Source organism: Misgurnus anguillicaudatus, chromosome 25 (genome assembly GCF_027580225.2).
Source record: "Misgurnus anguillicaudatus chromosome 25, ASM2758022v2, whole genome shotgun sequence".
NCBI classification, from domain to species: Eukaryota; Metazoa; Chordata; class Actinopteri; order Cypriniformes; family Cobitidae; genus Misgurnus; species Misgurnus anguillicaudatus.
In genome coordinates this window covers 22209905-22230007 of record NC_073361.2, presented here as the reverse complement: position 1 = coordinate 22230007, position 20103 = coordinate 22209905, and the positions used below count along the sequence as shown (strand labels likewise).

The 20103-nt window shown below is 39.3% G+C and overlaps 2 protein-coding genes across 3 annotated transcripts in view; one reads left to right on the top strand and one right to left on the bottom strand.

The window, feature by feature from the left end:
- The first annotated feature begins 3708 nt into the window (after positions 1 to 3708).
- On the top strand, positions 3709 to 10274 carry arxa (aristaless related homeobox a). Its single transcript, XM_055183022.2, has 5 exons — positions 3709 to 4138; positions 4645 to 5194; positions 7184 to 7229; positions 8688 to 9013; positions 9140 to 10274. The coding sequence occupies exons 1-5, from the start codon at positions 3955 to 3957 to the stop codon at positions 9393 to 9395; spliced, it is 1362 nt and encodes a 453-aa protein (XP_055038997.1). The 5' UTR covers positions 3709 to 3954; the 3' UTR covers positions 9396 to 10274.
- A 3125-nt stretch (positions 10275 to 13399) lies between these two features.
- Positions 13400 to 20103, bottom strand: part of pola1 (polymerase (DNA directed), alpha 1) — a 54476-nt gene continuing 47772 nt past the window's right edge. For both annotated transcript variants that reach the window (XM_073863835.1, XM_073863836.1), the window contains exon 37: positions 13400 to 14348. In XM_073863835.1, the coding sequence (XP_073719936.1) occupies positions 14209 to 14348 (140 nt within the window). In that variant the 3' untranslated portion in view covers positions 13400 to 14208. The remainder of the gene's footprint in view (positions 14349 to 20103) is intronic.

Genomic DNA, 20103 nt, shown 5'->3' with positions numbered 1-20103 from the left:
GTGAACAACAATGACAAACAATGAACGAACATTTGACATATTTTACAAAATCTACATTTATAGACAGGTTTTAAAGTGCAATGCAACAATTCAAGTCCTCTCCTAAAAATGGACTTTGGCTTTTATATGCACACCTTTATTCGTCTCGGTGCTTTTCAATAGTTTGTGAACGACCTTAAAAGCAGGCATAATAAAACAGACTATCCATTTAAAGTAAGTGGGTGCACGTATTAATCCAAAACCACACATTAAAAAATAATTCGTAACACTTTATTACAACTAGATTTCAATGCACTTACATATATTAAATGGAAAAAAAGGGCAAGGTTAATGTCTTTGGTTCACATAAAAAATTATATATTATTATATAATTTATATATATTAGTCAATTGATACAAAAACACCACAGGGCACAGAAATTAATTTGACAAAATTCAAGTCTACTGAGTAATGGTGCACCATAGGCCTAATGATATGGATCTACTACACTGTCTTCAGGTTTATTTAATAAGACAGCTGTACTGTATGTCAAATGTTATCATTTCTCATCATCCTGCATGTAATCTTTTTTGTATATAATATCTTTATTGTCTGACATCATGTTGCCCCCTGGGTAACAGAGACAACTCTGGCACTTCAAAATGGGATACATAGGCTATTTTTGCACCTACAAAACTCACAAAATCTGCCAATTAACTTGGATATAGTCTCTGTTATACTAGAATATTTTCTATTATTATTTAACTGTCATGTGGTTTTAAACCTGGATGGGCACTGGAAGTTTAGGCTACAGACATGTGCATATAGGCTACTGATGGGAGCACCTAAATCCTTACAAAAAATTACCTCGATTTGACAGACCAAGGTTTGATAACCATAGGGAATGGTTTTAAATGATTTTGTAATAAAACCATAGTTAATTTTCGTAAGAAAAGCTTCTGGCTTTCTGAAGTGAAGCATCTATCTGCATGAACACAACCGAATAAACAATAATAATAATAATTTGGCATCCAAGCAATAAAACAATTGTGATCCTGTTTATTTGTGTCATCAAGGACAAGATAATCTTTGGTTAAATGTTTCAGTTGTCTTTCCTCTTCCTTCCCCTCTCTCCCTCTTTTTAAATAAATTCAAATTATCGAGTCAGTTGAACAAAATTAGAGTCCTTTTGTTTTTATTAGTGCGTATTACTGTTGAAAATTACAGATGATCATTGCGTACGGGATTGCTATTGTTGTTCCGATCATCGACTGTCATTCTAAACTTAAGCTAACAAAGTCATTAAATTGACTCCCTCGCGCTCTCATTATGCCTGGTGTTAATAACCGCTAATTAACTTTGCTTACGCGCGCGTCTGAGTGCACGTCTTTCTGTTCGCCCTTTCAAGCAGAGCACCATCCAATTAAGTCACAGCAACAGGAATGAAGACACACCACCTCTGGAGCACAACTGTCACCAACACTGAGCCCGCTAACCACATACAGTTACGCAGTATAAATCAAATAATGTTGTTAGTTGTTATTATTATTATACAATATATCCTTAATGTGTGAGAGTGGACTGAAATCTGGATGGATGGATGGATGGATGGATGGTTGAACACGATACGGAATATAGACAGACAGAGAGACAGACAAGCAGACTTAAATTAAAATGCGCAACTAATGGATGGCTGTGATGGCTCACAAAAAAATCCTCAATAACTTTTAATGACATTAATGTTTACTTTCATTATGCAATGATCACTAAATTATCAATCACTAAAATGAGAGATATTGAAAAGCTTTCTTCTGAATTAGGCTGATGTTTTAACATATGATGCAGTTCTCGTTTAGTTTTACTTTACCCATGTCTCAGATGGATGTTGTTAACACCAGGAGATGGCGCTGGTTGAAAACATGGAACTCCCATAAGACTATGAGAATAGATTTAGACACACAGAGAGACAGCTGTTGCCTGGTATAACTGTTACTTACAGTTTAAGAACTGCTTCTCGTTATGGGAACAGGGGGTGGTTTTGCATAAGCGAAGCCAAAACCCAACGGATTATGGGCCACGTAAACCCTGCAAAACAGAAGACGATTGTAGAAATTATCAAGTTAGGCTGTTGTGAAAATATGACACACTGTGGTATCGGGTAATAGAGGAGCGTGAAACTGACTGGCACCCACTAACAGCTTGCCTGCCCGCACGTAGAGCGCTAAATAGTCTCAGGACTGAATATGGGAAAATTGCGCATTTTTTTCCAAACGCGTGCGTGTAATTAGTGCATTTAAACAAAGCGCGGATGTCCTGCTGGCGGTAATAGTCCCTGACATTTCTTTTCTTGGGTTAATAACAGAGCGCGTATAAATGAATCAAATTGTGCCCCCAAATTACATAGCGACTTTAAATACCCGTCTGCATTACGCGGCTGTTTGGGAACGAGGAAAAATGTCCTATATTGTTATTATTGTCATTATTATGTTCTGTTGATCTCCTTGTAGTTGCTGCAGAAGTTTCAGAAGTGATTTGTCGTAATTGGCAAGAAAGAGGTTGATTTATTGTTGTCCATGTGTCAATTGAACTTTTTGTACACTCATTTATTTACGCATTTGGATAACGCTTTATCCAAATCAACTTACAGTGCATTCAATGTATACATTTCACTGGGATCGAACCTATCACCCTTATATGAATGTTCTCCGGTCCAAATAAACGCATTTAAGATATTTAAACCTTTACAAATGTGTATAAGATCACTCATTTTCTGTTTCGTATACATTTCCAAGAGCCTGATCTTGGTCTGTACCACCATACAGTGTAACCTACAAAGAAGAGTGAGTAAATTGCAGCTTCGTTCCAAGTTTGGGATTGAATTGTGAAAACGACCCTTTAAACATTGATGGGTCTGATCTGCGGTTAGGGTCATGCCATCCGCAGCAGGTTAAATAGACTTTCATTTAAAATTACATTCTCAATCGGTCTCTCCAGTTTTGTGGAGTCCAGTTGCCTGCAGTACGCTCTCAGCGGCCTATTATCACCACCCTCACTTTTTAAGTCAATCATCTGAGGCTATCTGATCGTTTCACTCTGAGGACAGGCAATTAGGTGAGGTGTGTGTATATGTGCGTGTACGCACTAGATGGCCAGGTGAACGATTTTTTTTAGTCTGGTCATGCTTCTACTAAATGGTTTGTGTATCTTCTTGAAATACTAAAAGGTAGATGCACAACGATTAAGATGCCATTTTTACACGATTCTCAACTATACATTCTTAAAATAAAGATGCTGAAAAAAATCATTTTTTGTTCCCGAAAGAACATTTTAAGTCTCTTAAAAGAAGCATTTCTTTAAAACCTTTTTGACTACAAATAAGCTTTTGTTGAAGGTTCTGCACGGAACCACAAATAAACTTTTAAGAAAATGCATTTTTAAGACGGGTATTTTCAAGAAACCAAGAAAAAAATATTACAGAAAAATAAACATCAATAACAACAACAAACAAAATAACAAAAAGAAATAATAATTCATAAATTAATTAATTATTAAGAATCAACAATATGCACTCTGAAAGTCGATATAGCATGCATAAAATTATTTTCTCAAAAGGGTTTTTTGCTATTTTAGACATTTCTACTCTGATGTTTGTTTTTTATATATTTAGTATTTTTATATTAATATAATTTCTAATCAAAATGCGGAGGTGTTCATTCTGCAACCCACGTAATACATTACAACATTCGCTCAGTTCATACCGTTTAACTTTAATAGAAAAATATATAAAGATCCCCCTTGTTCCCTTGGGAGCCAATCAGATTTGCGTTACACGTCAATGCAACAGAATGGAGAGCGGAGCGACTGCGGATCAGTGCATATGGCATTAACGGCCAGGGTGAGATAGGCAAGAGAGACATTTCAGTGTGCGACAGTGTACCAGTCACCTGCTCGAGTAAAATCTTAGGCGATACAAATATGAGTAGTCAATACGACGACGACAACCGCGACCGAAGTGAATGTAAAAGCAAGTCGCCCACCGTGCTTTCCTCGTACTGCATAGACAGTATACTGGGCAGAAGAAGCCCGTGCAAAGTCAGACAACTGGGAGCGCAAAGTTTGCCAGCACCCGTCAGAGCGGACCAACACCAGACACCTGAAGGTAAACATCTACTGCTTACACTTTACGCTTATTTTTATTTCATTTGTAGCGGTTTTAAGAAATTTGAAATGATTTCTTACGCGTTTTACTTTATAGTTGGGAAATGCGTACAGAAATAGTGTCCTGGTCAGACGCAACACTCCCTTGGAGCGCAGCTGGGGCGTGAAAATAAACTCCTGAAAGTTTTGAACTTTCGCTAAAGTAAAAAATTTAATAAAAATGGATACGCAGTTACTGTAGCTAAATTGGTAGAGCACTGCGTTAACAACGCAAATGTCAATGGGTTTGATTTCCAAAGAACACAAAGTAAAATAGACTTTAAGCCGCTTTTGATTATAGCGTCTGCCAAATGCATAAATAAATAAAAAAACGCAGCTTTAATATCGTCTATTTTATTGGACTGAAATGTAAAAATGTTATTTAATATGCCTTTAAACGTTTGGGGAATGCACAGAGCTTAATGCGCATTTTTAATAACTACAAAATTTTTTCGATTTTTTATACAGTCACATCTAAAGAGAACTCTTTTGATTCGGACATGCACCTGCCACCCAAACTTCGCCGGCTCTACGGCCCTGGAGGGAAGTACCTGGACGTCGGGAGGGGGTTTCACGAGCACCTAGAGAAGAGTGAGAGGGAAAGATTGCTGGACCAAGCCTGTGAAAGTCTCAAAATCAGCCAGGCACCACAAGTGAGCATCAGCCGTAGCAAATCATACAGAGAGAATGCGCCCTTCAGCCAGGCCGATGAAGGCCAGAGCCCCGAGCACACAGGCCAGGAGCTGGTTGAGCTCAGCACCCTGAAGTTTGAAGAGGATGTTGTCAAAGAAGAGGCGTGCGGAGACGCTGGACTGTCTCCTAAGGATGAAGAGAGTATGCACAACGATGGGGATGTAAAAGATGGAGAGGACAGTGTGTGTCTGTCTGCCGGCAGCGACTCGGAGGAAGGGATGCTTAAACGAAAGCAGAGAAGATACAGGACTACCTTCACCAGCTACCAGCTGGAGGAACTAGAGAGGGCCTTCCAGAAAACACACTACCCTGATGTGTTCACCAGGTAAATACGGCAGCATGTACAGAGTTACGTAACATTATAGCTTTGTGCCGGTTGCTATAAGGCAGTGCAGGAAAAATGTTGTTTAGACAGGGTCTACATTTCAGATTTTGATAGGAATGGTGACAGAAACAAAAACAAAATCTAATGTTACAACTGAATCACACAACGCAAAAGCATCGCTTTAAAAACGTAGGCTTCTTAAAAAGATAGCCTACATTTATAATATTCAAATTTGTATCAATTTCTTCGTCAAAATAAATAAATAACAAAAAAATAAAAAACCGAAAATATTCAGCACTTTTACATGCAAGCTGTAAACTATATTTAATATTCATATTAATGCATATTGTAAACAAAAAATATTACTGACTTAAAGTAACTGGCTAAATTACTGATAAAAATATTTTATTTAAGTATTTCATTAATATAAATGCAACATTTATGTAGGCCTACGTTTAATTTATGTCAATTAGGTATTGTGAATAAATATTTGTTAAAAACAAAACAAAAAAATTATATTTAAAAAAATATACAAACTTGAAAATTTTGAATTTAAAATTAACTGATAAATTAAAACAGGATCGAGACATGAAACAAAACCTGCGTAGAAAACGTAACTATTGTAGATTTATATTTATATATCATAGAAACAGTTATTTATATTTATATATACATGTTTTCTGATACGCCTCTTATTCTGTGCAATATAGAAATCGCAATATGCAGTATTAATTTAAATCGTACAGGCTCGCTTTATGTCCCGATACAATTTATTTCTTTATGAGTCAGTTAGTTAAACATGCTGGTGCCTTTAAGGCTATCAGTAAAAATTTGTTACCGTCAAAAATAAAGAAATGAAATAAAAATAAAATACGGGCTTTAATGAGCTTAAGGCCAGAATGTATATAGTAAATGATACATTTTTGTATGTTATTTGTGCGTGATTATAAGCACAAAACACTCTGATTAAATGGTGCTAAATAGCACTAAAAGTGGTTCACTGGCTCGTAATCACAGGGAACCATTTTTTGTGCTTAACATCACCTATGTAGAACCATATTGTGCCATGTTGAACCATGCGTGGTGCTATAGTCATGCTTTAGCACCACTTATGGTTCTACAAAGGTGCTGTATAGGTGCTAAAATGTTTTTTTGTACTATTTAGCACCATTTGTTTAGAGTGTTCCTGACTAAGAGAAGAGTCAGTATAGCCTATTAAAAAGCTTATTTACTCATTTTTCCATCCGTCCATGCAAGTGTAAAACAGATAAAATCTGTCTGTAAATATAGCGGTTTCTGTTGTAAATATTGTAAAATGTTATAAGCTAAAAAATGATTAACAGATATGCTGTAATAATATGCATGCTTAAGAGTCTTTCATATGCACTTACAATTTTATTTATTTTAGAATGAAACGCCACTTTTTTATAATAAGGCAACTTATGCACTTGTTGACAAACAATGCAAGTTGAAATTAAGAATTGAAAAATTTTATTATTTTCAAAATTTTGCTCCTCAGACACGTTTTTGTGTCTTGAAAATGCATGAAAGACAATCAATCAATATGGCATTCAAAATAAGCCCATTAAATATAAGAAAAAAAACCCAGACAATAATAACAGACAAATATACGAGAAGCATTTTTCTTTCACCATAAATTTCGGTGTTGATCACGAAATATTGATGTTTATATTGATGTGGTTCATTCCAGAAGCGGACAATTGTCCTAAATTTAGTCAGGTATATTTTCAGTAAATGCTCAATTGTCGTATAATAGTCTGGATGCCATTATTTCCATCATTATGTCGTTACAGTGCACTAAAGCCTCGGCCAAAGAAACGACCCATTATAAAAAAGTTATCCGTTCGATTCTCATCAGCACCAAATTGCTTTCATAGGTTCTTGTCAATTTAGGCAAAATTGTTTTCTTACTGTTTGTGAAAAAAAATATTCTTGCACACATTTTGGTAATCTATTTTCTGTTTTTAGAGAGGAGCTCGCGATGAGGTTGGACCTGACAGAAGCACGCGTACAAGTAAGTGCATGCTGCACACGTTTGTGTTTGTTTGTTTTTCAGTACAAAAATAATTTTATTTCATATTGTATCATGTACTGTATTACAGCAACGAAACCCTTTACTAATTTAAATTAATTTAATTTAATGTATAGTGATTCAAGTGAAAATCGCTTATATCAAATGGAACCTGTCAACATTGTGAATGTAAAGATTAACTAAATGATGTAGGCCCATGAATTTTTAAAATTTGCTTACTTATAGGCTAGATGTTAAGACAATCTACCTAATGGTCTAGGACTAGGCTATATTTAATTTCATTTTAAAGTGACAGTCGTAAACTTGGTTAAATGACCCTGCGCGTCATGGCAAGGTCTTTCCTGTTATCGAAAGTTATTATACACAATAGAGCGAACATTTTAGCGGCAATTACACAGACGCCCCTGATTCATAAAAGCGCACTTAGCGAGAGAGCAAACACTGCTATTCCAGGGAGAAAATGGTGTTTGAATTCTCATCGCCAGCGAGGGGGAGAGGGAGGGGTGGGGGATAATGCTATTTGATTTCCCATTTTGTGATTGCAATAGACCGGCATTGATCCGATGCTTTGCACTTGGAACGAGTGAGAGACTATTAAGGGTGTTTGCCACCCCTCCTTTCTCTATTCAAAGCGTGGCTCGCATGTTCAAGCCCAACTCTCATAACCAAAGAGACAGTGCAAACACGAGGAAGCCACTAGGGTTATTGCCCGTGTAAAACAACAGATGTCAATTTGGAGATGTGGGAGAACAAATCACTTAACAGGCACTATCAGGAGGTGATAAAGCTAATAAATTCCCCAGGGGCCGTGCAATGCAAAACAGTTGTGAGGGGCCAAGGTCCCTGTTGAATCTTCTGTTGACACTTTACTTCATTATTAGCTCTGGTGTGCAGTTCCTATGGCAAAACCTGGCAGAGTTTAGCTGGATGAAAGGGGGATCGTGGGAAAGTTAAATAGCCTTACTTGCATTTAGAGGAATTTAATTTAAAGTGCATTAATTGTTATTGGATGCTGTTCAGCTGTTAGTCTGACATCTTTTGTTAACACCACTCTTAATTACCACGCTCCACCTTGTTTTTTCATTCGCCCGAACCAGATTTTAATTAGCAAAGTTTGGGTAACAGACCGTAAGTTTGGGGCCATGTAATTACCCTTGACTTCCAGCCTATTTGTCACTTCATTAAAGCGAACCAAATATTGCACATGAACAGAAGCGACAAGCTCATGCTCAAACGACCATGCAAACTGTCAGGTGGAATATTAATGGGTATATCAGAAATGTGAAGGCCTGCTATTTAATACATTTTATGGATGCAATGCCTACGAGCATTTTCCCGACTATATATTTAATCATTCTAAAAGTCATTCATCTGAACACCAGTTAACAAGTGTCAGTCAAACTTAATGCCTTTCAATAACGTTTCTTTCTTAATTCATAGGTTTGGTTTCAAAACCGAAGGGCAAAGTGGAGGAAGCGAGAAAAAGCAGGCGTCCAGGCTCACCCAACGGGCCTTCCTTTTCCCGGCCCACTGGCGGCGGCTCACCCCCTGAGCCACTACCTGGATGGAGGGCCCTTCCCACCTCACCCTCACCCTGCTTTGGAGTCAGCATGGACTGCTGCAGCCGCAGCAGCAGCTGCTTTCCCAGGTCTGGCCCCACCTCACAACAGCTCCCCCCTCCAACCCGCCACACCCCTCGGATTAGGAACCTTCCTGGGCACAGCAATGTTCAGGCATCCAGCCTTCATCGGACCCACTTTTGGCAGGTATACTTGCCATCATTGTATACAAAAGCCTGAAGTAGACCACTGCCTAAAACAAAACCAGTGGTGTGTTTTTGTTTGCAAGCATTAATGAAAGTGCATCACAAAAACTCTCTCTCTTCTATTTAGACTATTTTCAAGTATGGGTCCCCTCACCAGTGCTTCCACTGCCGCTGCTCTACTGCGCCAAGCCGCACCGCCGGTGGAGAGTCCGGCGCAGCCACCGGCAACCCTACCAGAACCACCTTCTTCCTCATCCTCCACGGCCGCTGACCGCAGGGCATCCAGCATCGCAGCTCTGCGCCTCAAAGCAAAGGAACATTCGGCCCAGTTGACCCAGCTAAACATTCTGCCATCCAGCACTGCAGGAAAGGAAGTGTGTTGATCCTTCTGCTTAAAAACAAATAATATAAAAAACCATCTCAACAAAAAGCACGACCAAATCCATATAGCACTAGCACACTGGAGACCCTCCCAACACTGGACATCATCACCAAACATAAACCCTTTTCAAAGCCCCTATTACTCCTGAGTTTTTGAGTGTAACGTAGGCATCTCGTAGGGAGACTGTGCTTGGTCAAGTCATATCCATCCAGTCTTTTGGGTCAGGAGGAAGTGTGGCAAATTTACACAGAGAAGAATCATCGGAACTGCACTGCAATACAGAACTCACAATCTCTTCCTAGTCTTCTCTCAGTGCTGAAGCAGAGATGGGTCAATATGCCAAAGGGAAATGCCACAACCTGCAAAGCCCGAAAATGACTTTTACTAATCTTGAATCCACATGCATTCACTCATTGTTGGCCTCAATATTAGCAAATCAAATTTCTGATGATTCAGCTTTACTTTTTTGTTTTATGTTAAATAAGATATTTAGGTGAAAAATAATGAAAAAAGAAATGCTTTGTTTTAAGGATGAACAACGTGAAAATGTAAAACTTTAGCCTGTTTACTGATCTGTTAAGGGTATACTGTATATAGCTGTTTAACAAAGAATGAAAGGGGGCGAAATAACAACAAAAAATAGTTTATTTCGAAACGTGTAGTATTGTAGGAATGGTTTCAAGTAGATTCATCCTCTGTTCGTTTGATTTGGAAAATTTTAGATTTTTAGATGATTATTTATGTCTACCCGGCAGAGAGCTTGAAATCCAGGCCGGGGAGTTTTTGCTATTCAGTGAGAGTTTTTCCTTTCGCGCGCCAGTTAAGACAGAATAAAATAAACTGGTGAAACTCAAATCCTCATGTATTATTTCCAAAAGATAATGCATTTTTTTTTGTTAAAAAACTACTTTAAGGTGTAGCTAATTGACTAATTATTTAGATATAAATTTTGAGGAATTAAATTTCTTTAAAGGATTAAATAAAATATATAATGAGTTATTCACCAAAATTGTAACGGGTTATTTAATAATCGTGTTTAATTTTTTAAACAAAATTTGGCAGACACTTTTATCCAAAGCCACTTACAAACGTCAATTTATGGACGTAATTTTACCAACCTAAAAACAAATAATTCCGTTTGTTATTTTGTCTCACATAGTATATAGGCTATACCTGCGTAAACCTTACGTATTAATTTAACAAATATGTGGAAAATAATTGATCAAAACAGACACTGGTTCATGTTTTTTAACATACAAATTCGTTAACATACTTAAGGGAACTGATGAACATAATCACGACTTCATGCAAACAAAGTCTTTAAACTAAGCACATATGAGATTCCATTTGTTATTGGGCTAAGTTTTTTTTGTATTGGTTAAATGGCCAATTAAACCACATAAGTTGTGTTAAATGGCCAATTATTCGATGGGGAGTCTGGAGTTTCTAATAGGAAACCATTAAAGCGGTCACTAAAAGTAGTCACATGGATTAATTAACATAGCTGTTGAGTGTAGCCTAGCTTAAGTCTATGCAACCACACATTCACTGCAAAAATTATCCATGGTTTTATGACAATAAAAGTGTATTAACCATGTTTTTTGGGATAATAATTATCACGTGTAAAACCATGGTTAAACTATGATCCACTGTAGCAAAATAATGGTTAATTTGTGGTAACATACTTTAAATATAGCGGCCATGATTTTATTCGTAGTTAAAACATGGTTAATTTTGTTGATAAACTTTTTTTGTTTTAATTAAGAATATCTAAGTTGTAATTTTTTGTGACCACTTATATTGAACCTAACAAAAAATGCATTTTATTTAGTCTGTTAGATGGAAAATCAGCCTATGTATTCATAGCGCCTCTATTATCCAACTCGTGAGGTAAAAAGCGTCGGCTTGTAATTACACGGCTATTTCATCTGTCTGTTAACAAAACAGGCCCTACAACTTGTAGAGGCGCTAAATTGGACGCAACATCTGTAAATGCCCAACTCACCGAAGTCCCATTGTCATTAATGAAGTAACAACCAGTTGATCAAAAAGTCTTTCTTTCGGATTCCTTATTTAATTCCCCAAATCCCTCTCCGTTGGATCTCACGCGAGAAGCGATGCCATTACCGCAATCAATGCGCCCCATTCAAACCAAGTCATTTTCCCTCATTTGACCCGTCCATGGTGTCGAACCAAATCGCGTGAAATTACCTCCAGGATTAATTTTCTCCTTTATCGTTGAAAAGATTTCGCTTTTCCTTGTTTTACCCGCGCTAATCCGTTTCATTATCACGCCACAAACAAGTGGGATATGGAAATAGCGCGAAATGAAGACGGTGAAGGGGATAAGCGATGAAATATTTCGCCTAAATATTGCGCCCACCACGCAACAGGTCCATATTAAACATGTATGTTCAAAGGCGCATTACGCAAAAGAAAACCAATTGCCATACCACCAGGAGAGGTGCGCGCACGGGCTTTTCTCTCTCTTTGGAGTGACCACTGGAGCGTACAGCCCACTTCTTGGGATTTTTATGAGATTTTACACAACGACTTAATCTTATTGTGAACGTTATTAATGAATCGCAAACCAATTTGCTCGTAATATCTCGGGAATGCTCGCCACAATTGTAGAGGCATTGACCTGAAGTGCACAGGGCGACTTTCTCTTAAACTCTTTTCTTACACCTCATGAATGAAGAAACGGGCTTTGTGGAAACTAAATTTGCCTCTTTATGTGTTGAGAGTGTATAGATGAGTCAGTGCCAACGTTCAGACCGCAACGGTGCCAAAAACACCCGTTTAAACGTATTGCGCGCACGAATTAAAAACTTTGCACGGTTAAAAATCCACACGCATTCCCTTGATTTTATATCTCTGGTCTAGTCAACGAATAATCACGTTTTTCCATCTCGATACAGCTCGAGACACCGGGGGTAGGCGAAAGGCGCACTAAAGGCGCTTTGATGAGCCTCTCGTCTCCCATAGTAAGAAATCACAGTGAAAAGGGTCTGAATGGCGGGCCACTGGGACCTTGTCCCCTTTTGGCGTGCCTTAATTCCTCCGTCTCTTTTACCCTCATCCAATTAGTCCAGTGTATTAAGCGGTTTATCATCTCATAGCCTGCTATTCACGGAAACAAGAGGAGCACTTTGCAATAGGGCCGGCTTTCCTTTTGACACCCACGGGTACTTACATATTCCGCGATGCCATGAATAATAGAGAAAGAATAGGGCACTAATTCCCTCATCAAAGGGAACCTTGTCCACCGCTTTGCTCAACACCACCATTCTGGTCAAAAAGACAGGCAATAAAGCTTAGCATAACAAAAACGAATCATTCTTATTAGCTTAGTGGGGTAAATTAATGCAAAGCCTCGTCGGTATTGAGTGGCCGGTTTGAAAACAGCCTCCGCGGGCACGACGACGCGCGTTCACGGTTAAAGGAATGTCTCACTGAAAGGGCCAGATCATGCAACGACTTAATCACGCAAAAGTGCAATGGTGTAACGTTAAGGAACTACCTGCATCAGTTAAGTATCATGCTAAGCTAGAAGTAGATGTTAAGAGAAATTACATACGGGCCTATGATGTATTTTTTTAATGCAGTGGCAGGAAAGGCCTACAAAGCACAAAATGCTGTTTGTCATGAAAGTAGCTCTTAAGAAAGCACTCTCCAAGGTCGGTGCCATTAGTCGCAGGGTGATTTTTTTCAAGCAGGGCATTTATGGAAATTGACATCTGATGAAATGGTTTAAGACATCGTCTGACTGTCATTATAAACACATGGAATGAGGGAGCGGAGCGGGCGCATTCTTGAAACAGACTCGATTTAAGTGGACTAATCTCCTCGCTTTCACACACTCTTGGCTTTTCATTCTCCAGGTCTTGAAAATGGAGCCTTCCATTTGGAGAAGTTAACTCGCTCTCTTCAAATGTGTAAATGTCATTTCTCCCTTCGCCATGGCAAAATAATATAATCAAAGAGTAAAGGGAAAAATGAAAGTCTTATGAAATACTTTTATTGAGGTTTCCGTATCAAAAAAACAATTAAGACAATCGGTTATATAAGCAATAGACATTAGATACAAAACACAACAACATAAATCAGCTTTTAGGCACTGACGCAAGCAAAATTTACGAGAAGAGTTCAAACAATCGCTCGAAACTCTACAAATCCCTCTGTATCATTGGCTAATTGCAGTGCTGTTAAAAATGAAGGGGGTAGTAGAGAAGTCATTACTGAACTAAGACCCCTTCAAATAGCTACAAGCCCCCCATGAACTTGCCTGTCATTACTCCTGATTGTTATCTGTAAAAACCCTGTGTGTGGTGGTACCAATAGAGGGGGGGCTGTGCCAAGTGTCTTTAGCCCCTTATCGCGGCCATTTTACCACAGATTCATCATCGATTAGACCGGGACAAAGGCTAAGTAGGATGGAACACAAGAACACAGATTAGAGCAAGTGACAGGTGCTCAAACATGGAAAGGTTTGGTGATTACATCTAGAATGACTTAGCGCGTTACCTCTGACCTTAATTGGTGGCCGATCCGTCAGCCACAAAATAGTGCCGTAGATTACAATCATAATGAAAGAACTAGAAATCAGCATACATTACAAAATCACAATGTGTATTTACATCAGACAGGATTTGAAAGATCAAAGCAACGGAAGAGAGAAAACGTCAACTATTCGGCATTGTAAGGGTTCTGGGATTAGCAGACCAACAGGTCCAAACCACTTAGGGCGGGCGAGCAGCCCAGATGCGACATAAATATTATGACACACCAGTTCTCTTCAAAATAGTTGGTCTTCACTTGAGAGCTGTAAAAGCTTGGAAAAGTTTGGCGAGGTTGACCTCTGAGTATCCACTGGTGGCCAGGACGTTGTCAATTACATCCTTCAGCTTCCTGTACACTTCCTTTTCTTCTTTCCAGCCAATCTTGAATCTCTCTGAGGAGGAAAATGGGACAATGTGTTAAAATTACCAAACTGTTCTGCCAATGAAGGCTGTACATAAAAATTAAAGGGACACTCCACTTTTTTTTGAAAATATGCTAATTTTCCAGCTCCCCTAGAGTTAAACATTTGATTTTTACCGTTTTGGAATCCATTCAGCTGATCTCCGGGTCTGGCGTTACCACTTTTAGCATAATCCATTGAATCTGATTAGACCATTAGCATCGCGCTAAAAAAATAACCAAAGAGTTTCGATATTTTTCTTATTTAAAACTTGACTCTTCTGTAGTTACATCGTGTACTAAGACCGACGAAAAATTAAAAGTTGCGATTTTCTAGGCCGATATGGCTAGGAACTATACTCTCATTCTGGCATAATGATCAAGGACTTTGCTGCCTTAACATGGCTGCAGCAGATGCAATGATATTACACAGCGCCCAAAAATAGTTCCCTTAATATCTTTCAAAGCAGGGGACTATTTTCGGGCACTGCATAATATCATTGCGCCTCCCGCAGCCATGTTACAGCAGCAAAGTCCTTGATTATTACGTCAGAGAGTATAAAAAATATAAATAGGAAAAATATTGAAACTCTTTGGTTATTTTTGAGCGCGATGCCAATGGTCCTATCAGATTCAATGGATTGCGCCAAGCCATGTCAAAAGTGGCAGCGCCAGACCCATCGATCAGCCGAATGGATTCCAAAACAGCAAGAATCAAATCTTTAACTCCAGGGGAGCTGGACAATGAGCACACTTTCAAAAAAAGTGGAGTGTCACTTTAAGACATGATAAAAGTGAAATTGAACGCAATACGGTCAGATAGTTTGGCCACTGCAGTTTGGCATGTTCCCAAATGCACATTTGTTTTTTATTCGTAGCCACCTCATTGCAAACCCAAACATACGAACTGGCAGCAGTCAGGGCTGAAGTGGATCCATAACAAGGCAAAACTGATACAAAAAAAAAGATCATTAATAATATCGAACTACGCTCACGGACATGTGCTTGGAGAGGTCTATCAAGTATCATTTCAAATGAAAGTCTTTGAGAATCGATAAGGAACCAGCAATCCAGACAGTTTGAGGGTAGCGCAGTGGTGAGAGGGGTACAGTGTCTTCAGAAACTAAATAGACTCTTCTGCCAGGGGGCCACGGGGTCATGCAATCGGGTCGATATCCAAGGTCATTTATCCCATCAGGAGGGCCTTCAGTACCATAGAGACGATAGGGGAGTCATCGGCGAGCTAGCAGAACTGAATGAGAATTACAGAATGAAAGCCTTTAACCAAAGACTTTTGTTAAAAAAGCAAGTCTTTGCAAAAGGCTCCTTCCAGAAAATAAAAGGAATACATTTTTTTTATTCAAGAAAAATCTTTTTTGGAGCACAAAAATGGCCAGGTTAGAGCTAGCTCACGTGCAGTTGCAAATGCAAAACAAACACGTTGCTGCATTATTTATGAACACAAAATGTTCTAATATTGCAATTCCACATCCAAAAGACTAAAGCACAGCAGGAAATATCGAAGCAGGAAAGACGACGAAATCTGCTCCTTGCCGGTGTTTTGCACACACTTGGTGGTCTCGGATTCAATCACAGCCTGTCTCCATTAGCAGGTGTAGTAGAAACAGAGTCATGGGGAAGAAAGGTCAAACACAGAAAATGGCCAAATCCCAACATAAAAAAGTGGGACGGTATTCCAAACACAATCCGTAGCATCATCTACCATTATCGAACACGTTTTACCTCGAAAAGAAAACAGAATACAGGCACATGGAATAGAGAGAGGGGACTATTTACCTGAGGAGGGGTGGGGGGGGGGGTTGAAGAAAGATGATGATGCATGATCAAGGGAAAGCAATCATGTCATCATTTTTGAAAGGTGGGAGAAAATAATTTTTTCTCTCCTCCTTTCTCTTCTTCATTCTTTCCCTCAATCACCGTGCGTGGAATGTATAAAAGAAACCTAAGAGCCACAGAGGTTGTCAGAGACCCCGCGTTCCCTCCCGGCCCGGCAGGGGTCGCGTTTAAAATAAATAGCATTTTTAAGAGCGAGAAAAGATGTGATACCGATGAAAAAAGAGGGAAGACGTGAGGGGATAAAGGAGCAGACAGCAAAAAGAACGAGGAGAACACGGACAGGAGGAGAAAATAGAAGGCGGGTATTGGCTAAGCCAGTCCAGAGAGAGAGAGAGAGAGATAGAGAGAGAGAGAGTGTATCAGCTTCCATGTGCTCTAACAAGGTGTAAATACAATAACAAGCATGTAATTAAGTGAGCATGATGAAGTTAATGGGGATCATACATTCCATTTGGGCTGCTTATGAATATTCTATTAGATGTTATCAGGCAGCTGGAATAGCTTTTAATTTAATCATCATTCCGAGCAGAGAAAAGTTCTTTGTGCGAGTGTAATTGCACAGAATGAATAATTGATTTGACAATCGCACCCGCGGATTTCCAGCAGCTCAAGGCAAGCAGAGCGTGGGGGAGGAGGGACGGGGAGGGCACGCGCATCGCGCCCTGAAGAGGTTGCAGAGGAGCTCGCCTGCAAATTGAGCACTATCAGCACACAGATAAAGGACAATTTCTATTTTATCAATGCAGTGAAATTACATTACTGCCTGAACATAATCACACTGCCCACACTTAAAGACGAGACGCGGCGGAGGGAGAGAGTGAATTAGAAAGAGCAAAAGATACAGAGAAGGCAAGGCAGAGAAAGAGAGAGAGAAATATGGAACGTGGGGTGCAAAGGGCTTGCTTAAAAAGACGTTATGAATTGCTCTTCATGAAAAGAATGAAATCAGAGTTCAACACGATTTGAAACTCATTGATATGGGATATCTAATTTTTCCAAACTCGAGAAAAAACTGTTTTATTATGGAAGGACTCCTGCCGTGTATGAAATTGCCTCCACATTTAACTCAGTAGCTGCAATCAGGCGGAGGACTGTGGTTTACATGTAGATCAGACTCGGAGAGTCTGCATCTAAATGTCTCATTTCTAAAACACACGCGCACACAGGCGTACGTGGATATACACACAAAGAAAAAGCACCCCACGCATACTGTGTGCAGACATAATGCGTGTGTGCGATATAATCTGGTTTTGGGGCTACTGTGAATACGAACGAAGGTAGTCGGACAGAAAGGTGGGAGTCCAAAGACTTTGCCCTTTTAAATGGTACAAATACTGTACAGAGACGTGATCCTTGGAGGTTTTTAATTATCTGCATTAGCTGATAAATCATTTCAATTGGTTGATAAATCTTTATGTTTTTAAATGTGTTGTTTCTAATGAAAAGCAGGGTTCCCACACCTTAGTTAACTTCAAATTCAAGGACCTTTCAAGGACTTTTCTGGTCCAATACCCTTAAATTCAAGGACTAAATGTGGGGACACATTTCCAGTGAAAGTAAGGTTTCATTGTGTTACCATTTAAGATGCATGTCAAGGGAGCTCATGCTGCGTCACTGCGGTGACCCTTTGCGGGGACGCCTCCAGGGGTAAACATATCTGAATGTGTACATCAAATTCAACCAATGGTGAGGCGTAACGGCAAAGACAGGATGATGCAGGAGCCAGGAAATATATCGCTATCTGAAATATTGCCAAAGACGGCATTACAGGGACGCAGGAAGTATGGCAAGGGAGACACAGCGTCTCGTTCTCTTCTCAGGGAACAACAGTTACATACGTAACCCGAGACGTTTTCATGTGTCAAACACAAATATGCAATCAACATTCGCATACAGAAGATATAAGCATTTAAAGCGAAGAGTTTAGCATGTGTGCTTAAAAAGTCTTTTTTTTTAAAGTTTTGTTGTGTTACACAAAGACACTCCAACGTGCAGCAAAGTCTTATTTAAACATTACCGTCAGGTGCTAGATCTGCAGTCTATGAATTTTTCTTTAAAGTACTGTTATTACATTTGTGTTATGTCGGCCACATTGCTTTCTTAAACTCTGTATCGTCCACTTAAAACCCTCTAACGGTCGACCACTAGCAGAGACTTCAGTGGATTTAGAGATGCAAGATGACTAGAAATACACAGGAATGCAAGATCTGGATGTGTAACGGGCACAGGTGATACGATTTAAATTAGGGCTGTGCGCAGTGTGAACACATTAGGCTGGGTACACACAAAAAGATAAGATCATCGGGCTGACTTTGGGCCGATTCCCCCATTCCGACAATCCTCGCTATGTCCCTTTTATCTTGATGGTTCTACGGATTATCTTATCAGATTTTCCCTTGGTGTGAGGTGTTAAGAGAGAGACATGTGCACGCTCTTGAGATTATCACGTGAAACGAAACGATATCCAAATCAGAAAGCGAGATGATGGAAGACGGAAGCAGTCATGGCGCAGCACAAAGTGACACATTTCAAGTGAGAGCAAGGTTACATCGTGTTACCTTTTAAGATACATTGTTACAGTTCCCTTCACAGGGAACAACAGTTACATACGTAACCAGAGACGTTTTAATGTGTCAAACACAACTATGCAAAAAAGCATTTTGGTAAGAATCAACATTCGCATACAGAAGATATAAGCATTTAAAGCCAACAGTTTAGCACGTGTGCTTAAAAAGTCTTGAATTTTTATGATATTAACCTACACTATACAGGGAATAATATGGATTTTTTCCAGAAAACTTCTAGCATAAAATAGATTCAAGCACTTTCAATGATCTGTATCCATGTATGCTTATTTTCAAAAACTTCCCAGGGCCTTGATTTTTTTCGCCCAGATTCACAAACTTTCAAGGACCCGTGGGAACCCTGATTATGGAGAAAGGTTATCTAAAAGAAATTTGTGCAAAAATCGAATAGGGGTGCAATGTTCTTCAAAGCAAAGTCTTGTACGGCAAAATGTAAAACTTTAAAAGGGATGAACTGAAATTTGTGTCAAACGTTTATAAATAATACCAAGGAGGCAACTGGCGGACTGCTGTGGCAACCATAAAATCTGGGGATTAATCAAAATTATTATGATTTTTAACAATAAAAAATGATTTAAATAATAAAAAAATCACATGAATGAGGGGTCTCTGAGGGGACAACAGGTTATAGGTAGAGAAATGAGCTCTGGTGATTCGCTTGGATACAGAAATATGGCAAACCACTGTCGTTCATTTACCTTGCTTTCAGCGTGTGAACGGGTGTGTATTTGTGTGAAGGGGGGAGGGTGTTGGGAGGCCAATTTCCATCAGTCTTTCCTCTTTGAACGAATCAGGTAATCTAGTGAGGAAAAGACTGCAAATGGATAAAGCACTGACCAGCAATTTCACCATCAAGGAACAGAGAGATGAATTCACCACGGCCCTCCTCCATCACCGTCCAAGAACCGAACCACAGCACCACCCCTGGCCGAGATCACACACTGCAACCACCTCAAAGCAAACTCCATCAAATGAACGAGTAATTTTAACGCTTCTTCAGGCTTAACTTCCCAAATGGGCCAAAAGGTTTATTCACCCCTTTCTATTGTTCAGACTGCTTCCAGTGACCAGGATTGAAGACAACTGGAGGCTTCTAACCTTCAGCCCCAGTGTCCAGCAGAAACGTCCCTCTCTCGCTCAATCTGCCAGCGATGTACGTCTCCAGTTATCTAAAGCTCCACAATAACAGCAGAGCACACAGAATAGGGGGAAGATTGGTTTTCTATTGTGCTGCTGGTCTGGCATAATGCCCACTTTAAAAGCAATTCCTCCGTCATCAGAGAGAGACAGAAAATCTGGCAGATA

Coding starts and splice junctions, on each gene's coding strand:
- arxa (XM_055183022.2), top strand. CDS start 3,955: ATGAGTAGTCAATACGACGACGACAACCGCGACCGAAGTGAATGTAAA. Junction 7,230..8,687: donor TGACAGAAGCACGCGTACAA/GTAAGTGCATGC, acceptor CTTAATTCATAG/GTTTGGTTTCAAAACCGAAG. Junction 9,014..9,139: donor ATCGGACCCACTTTTGGCAG/GTATACTTGCCA, acceptor TCTTCTATTTAG/ACTATTTTCAAGTATGGGTC.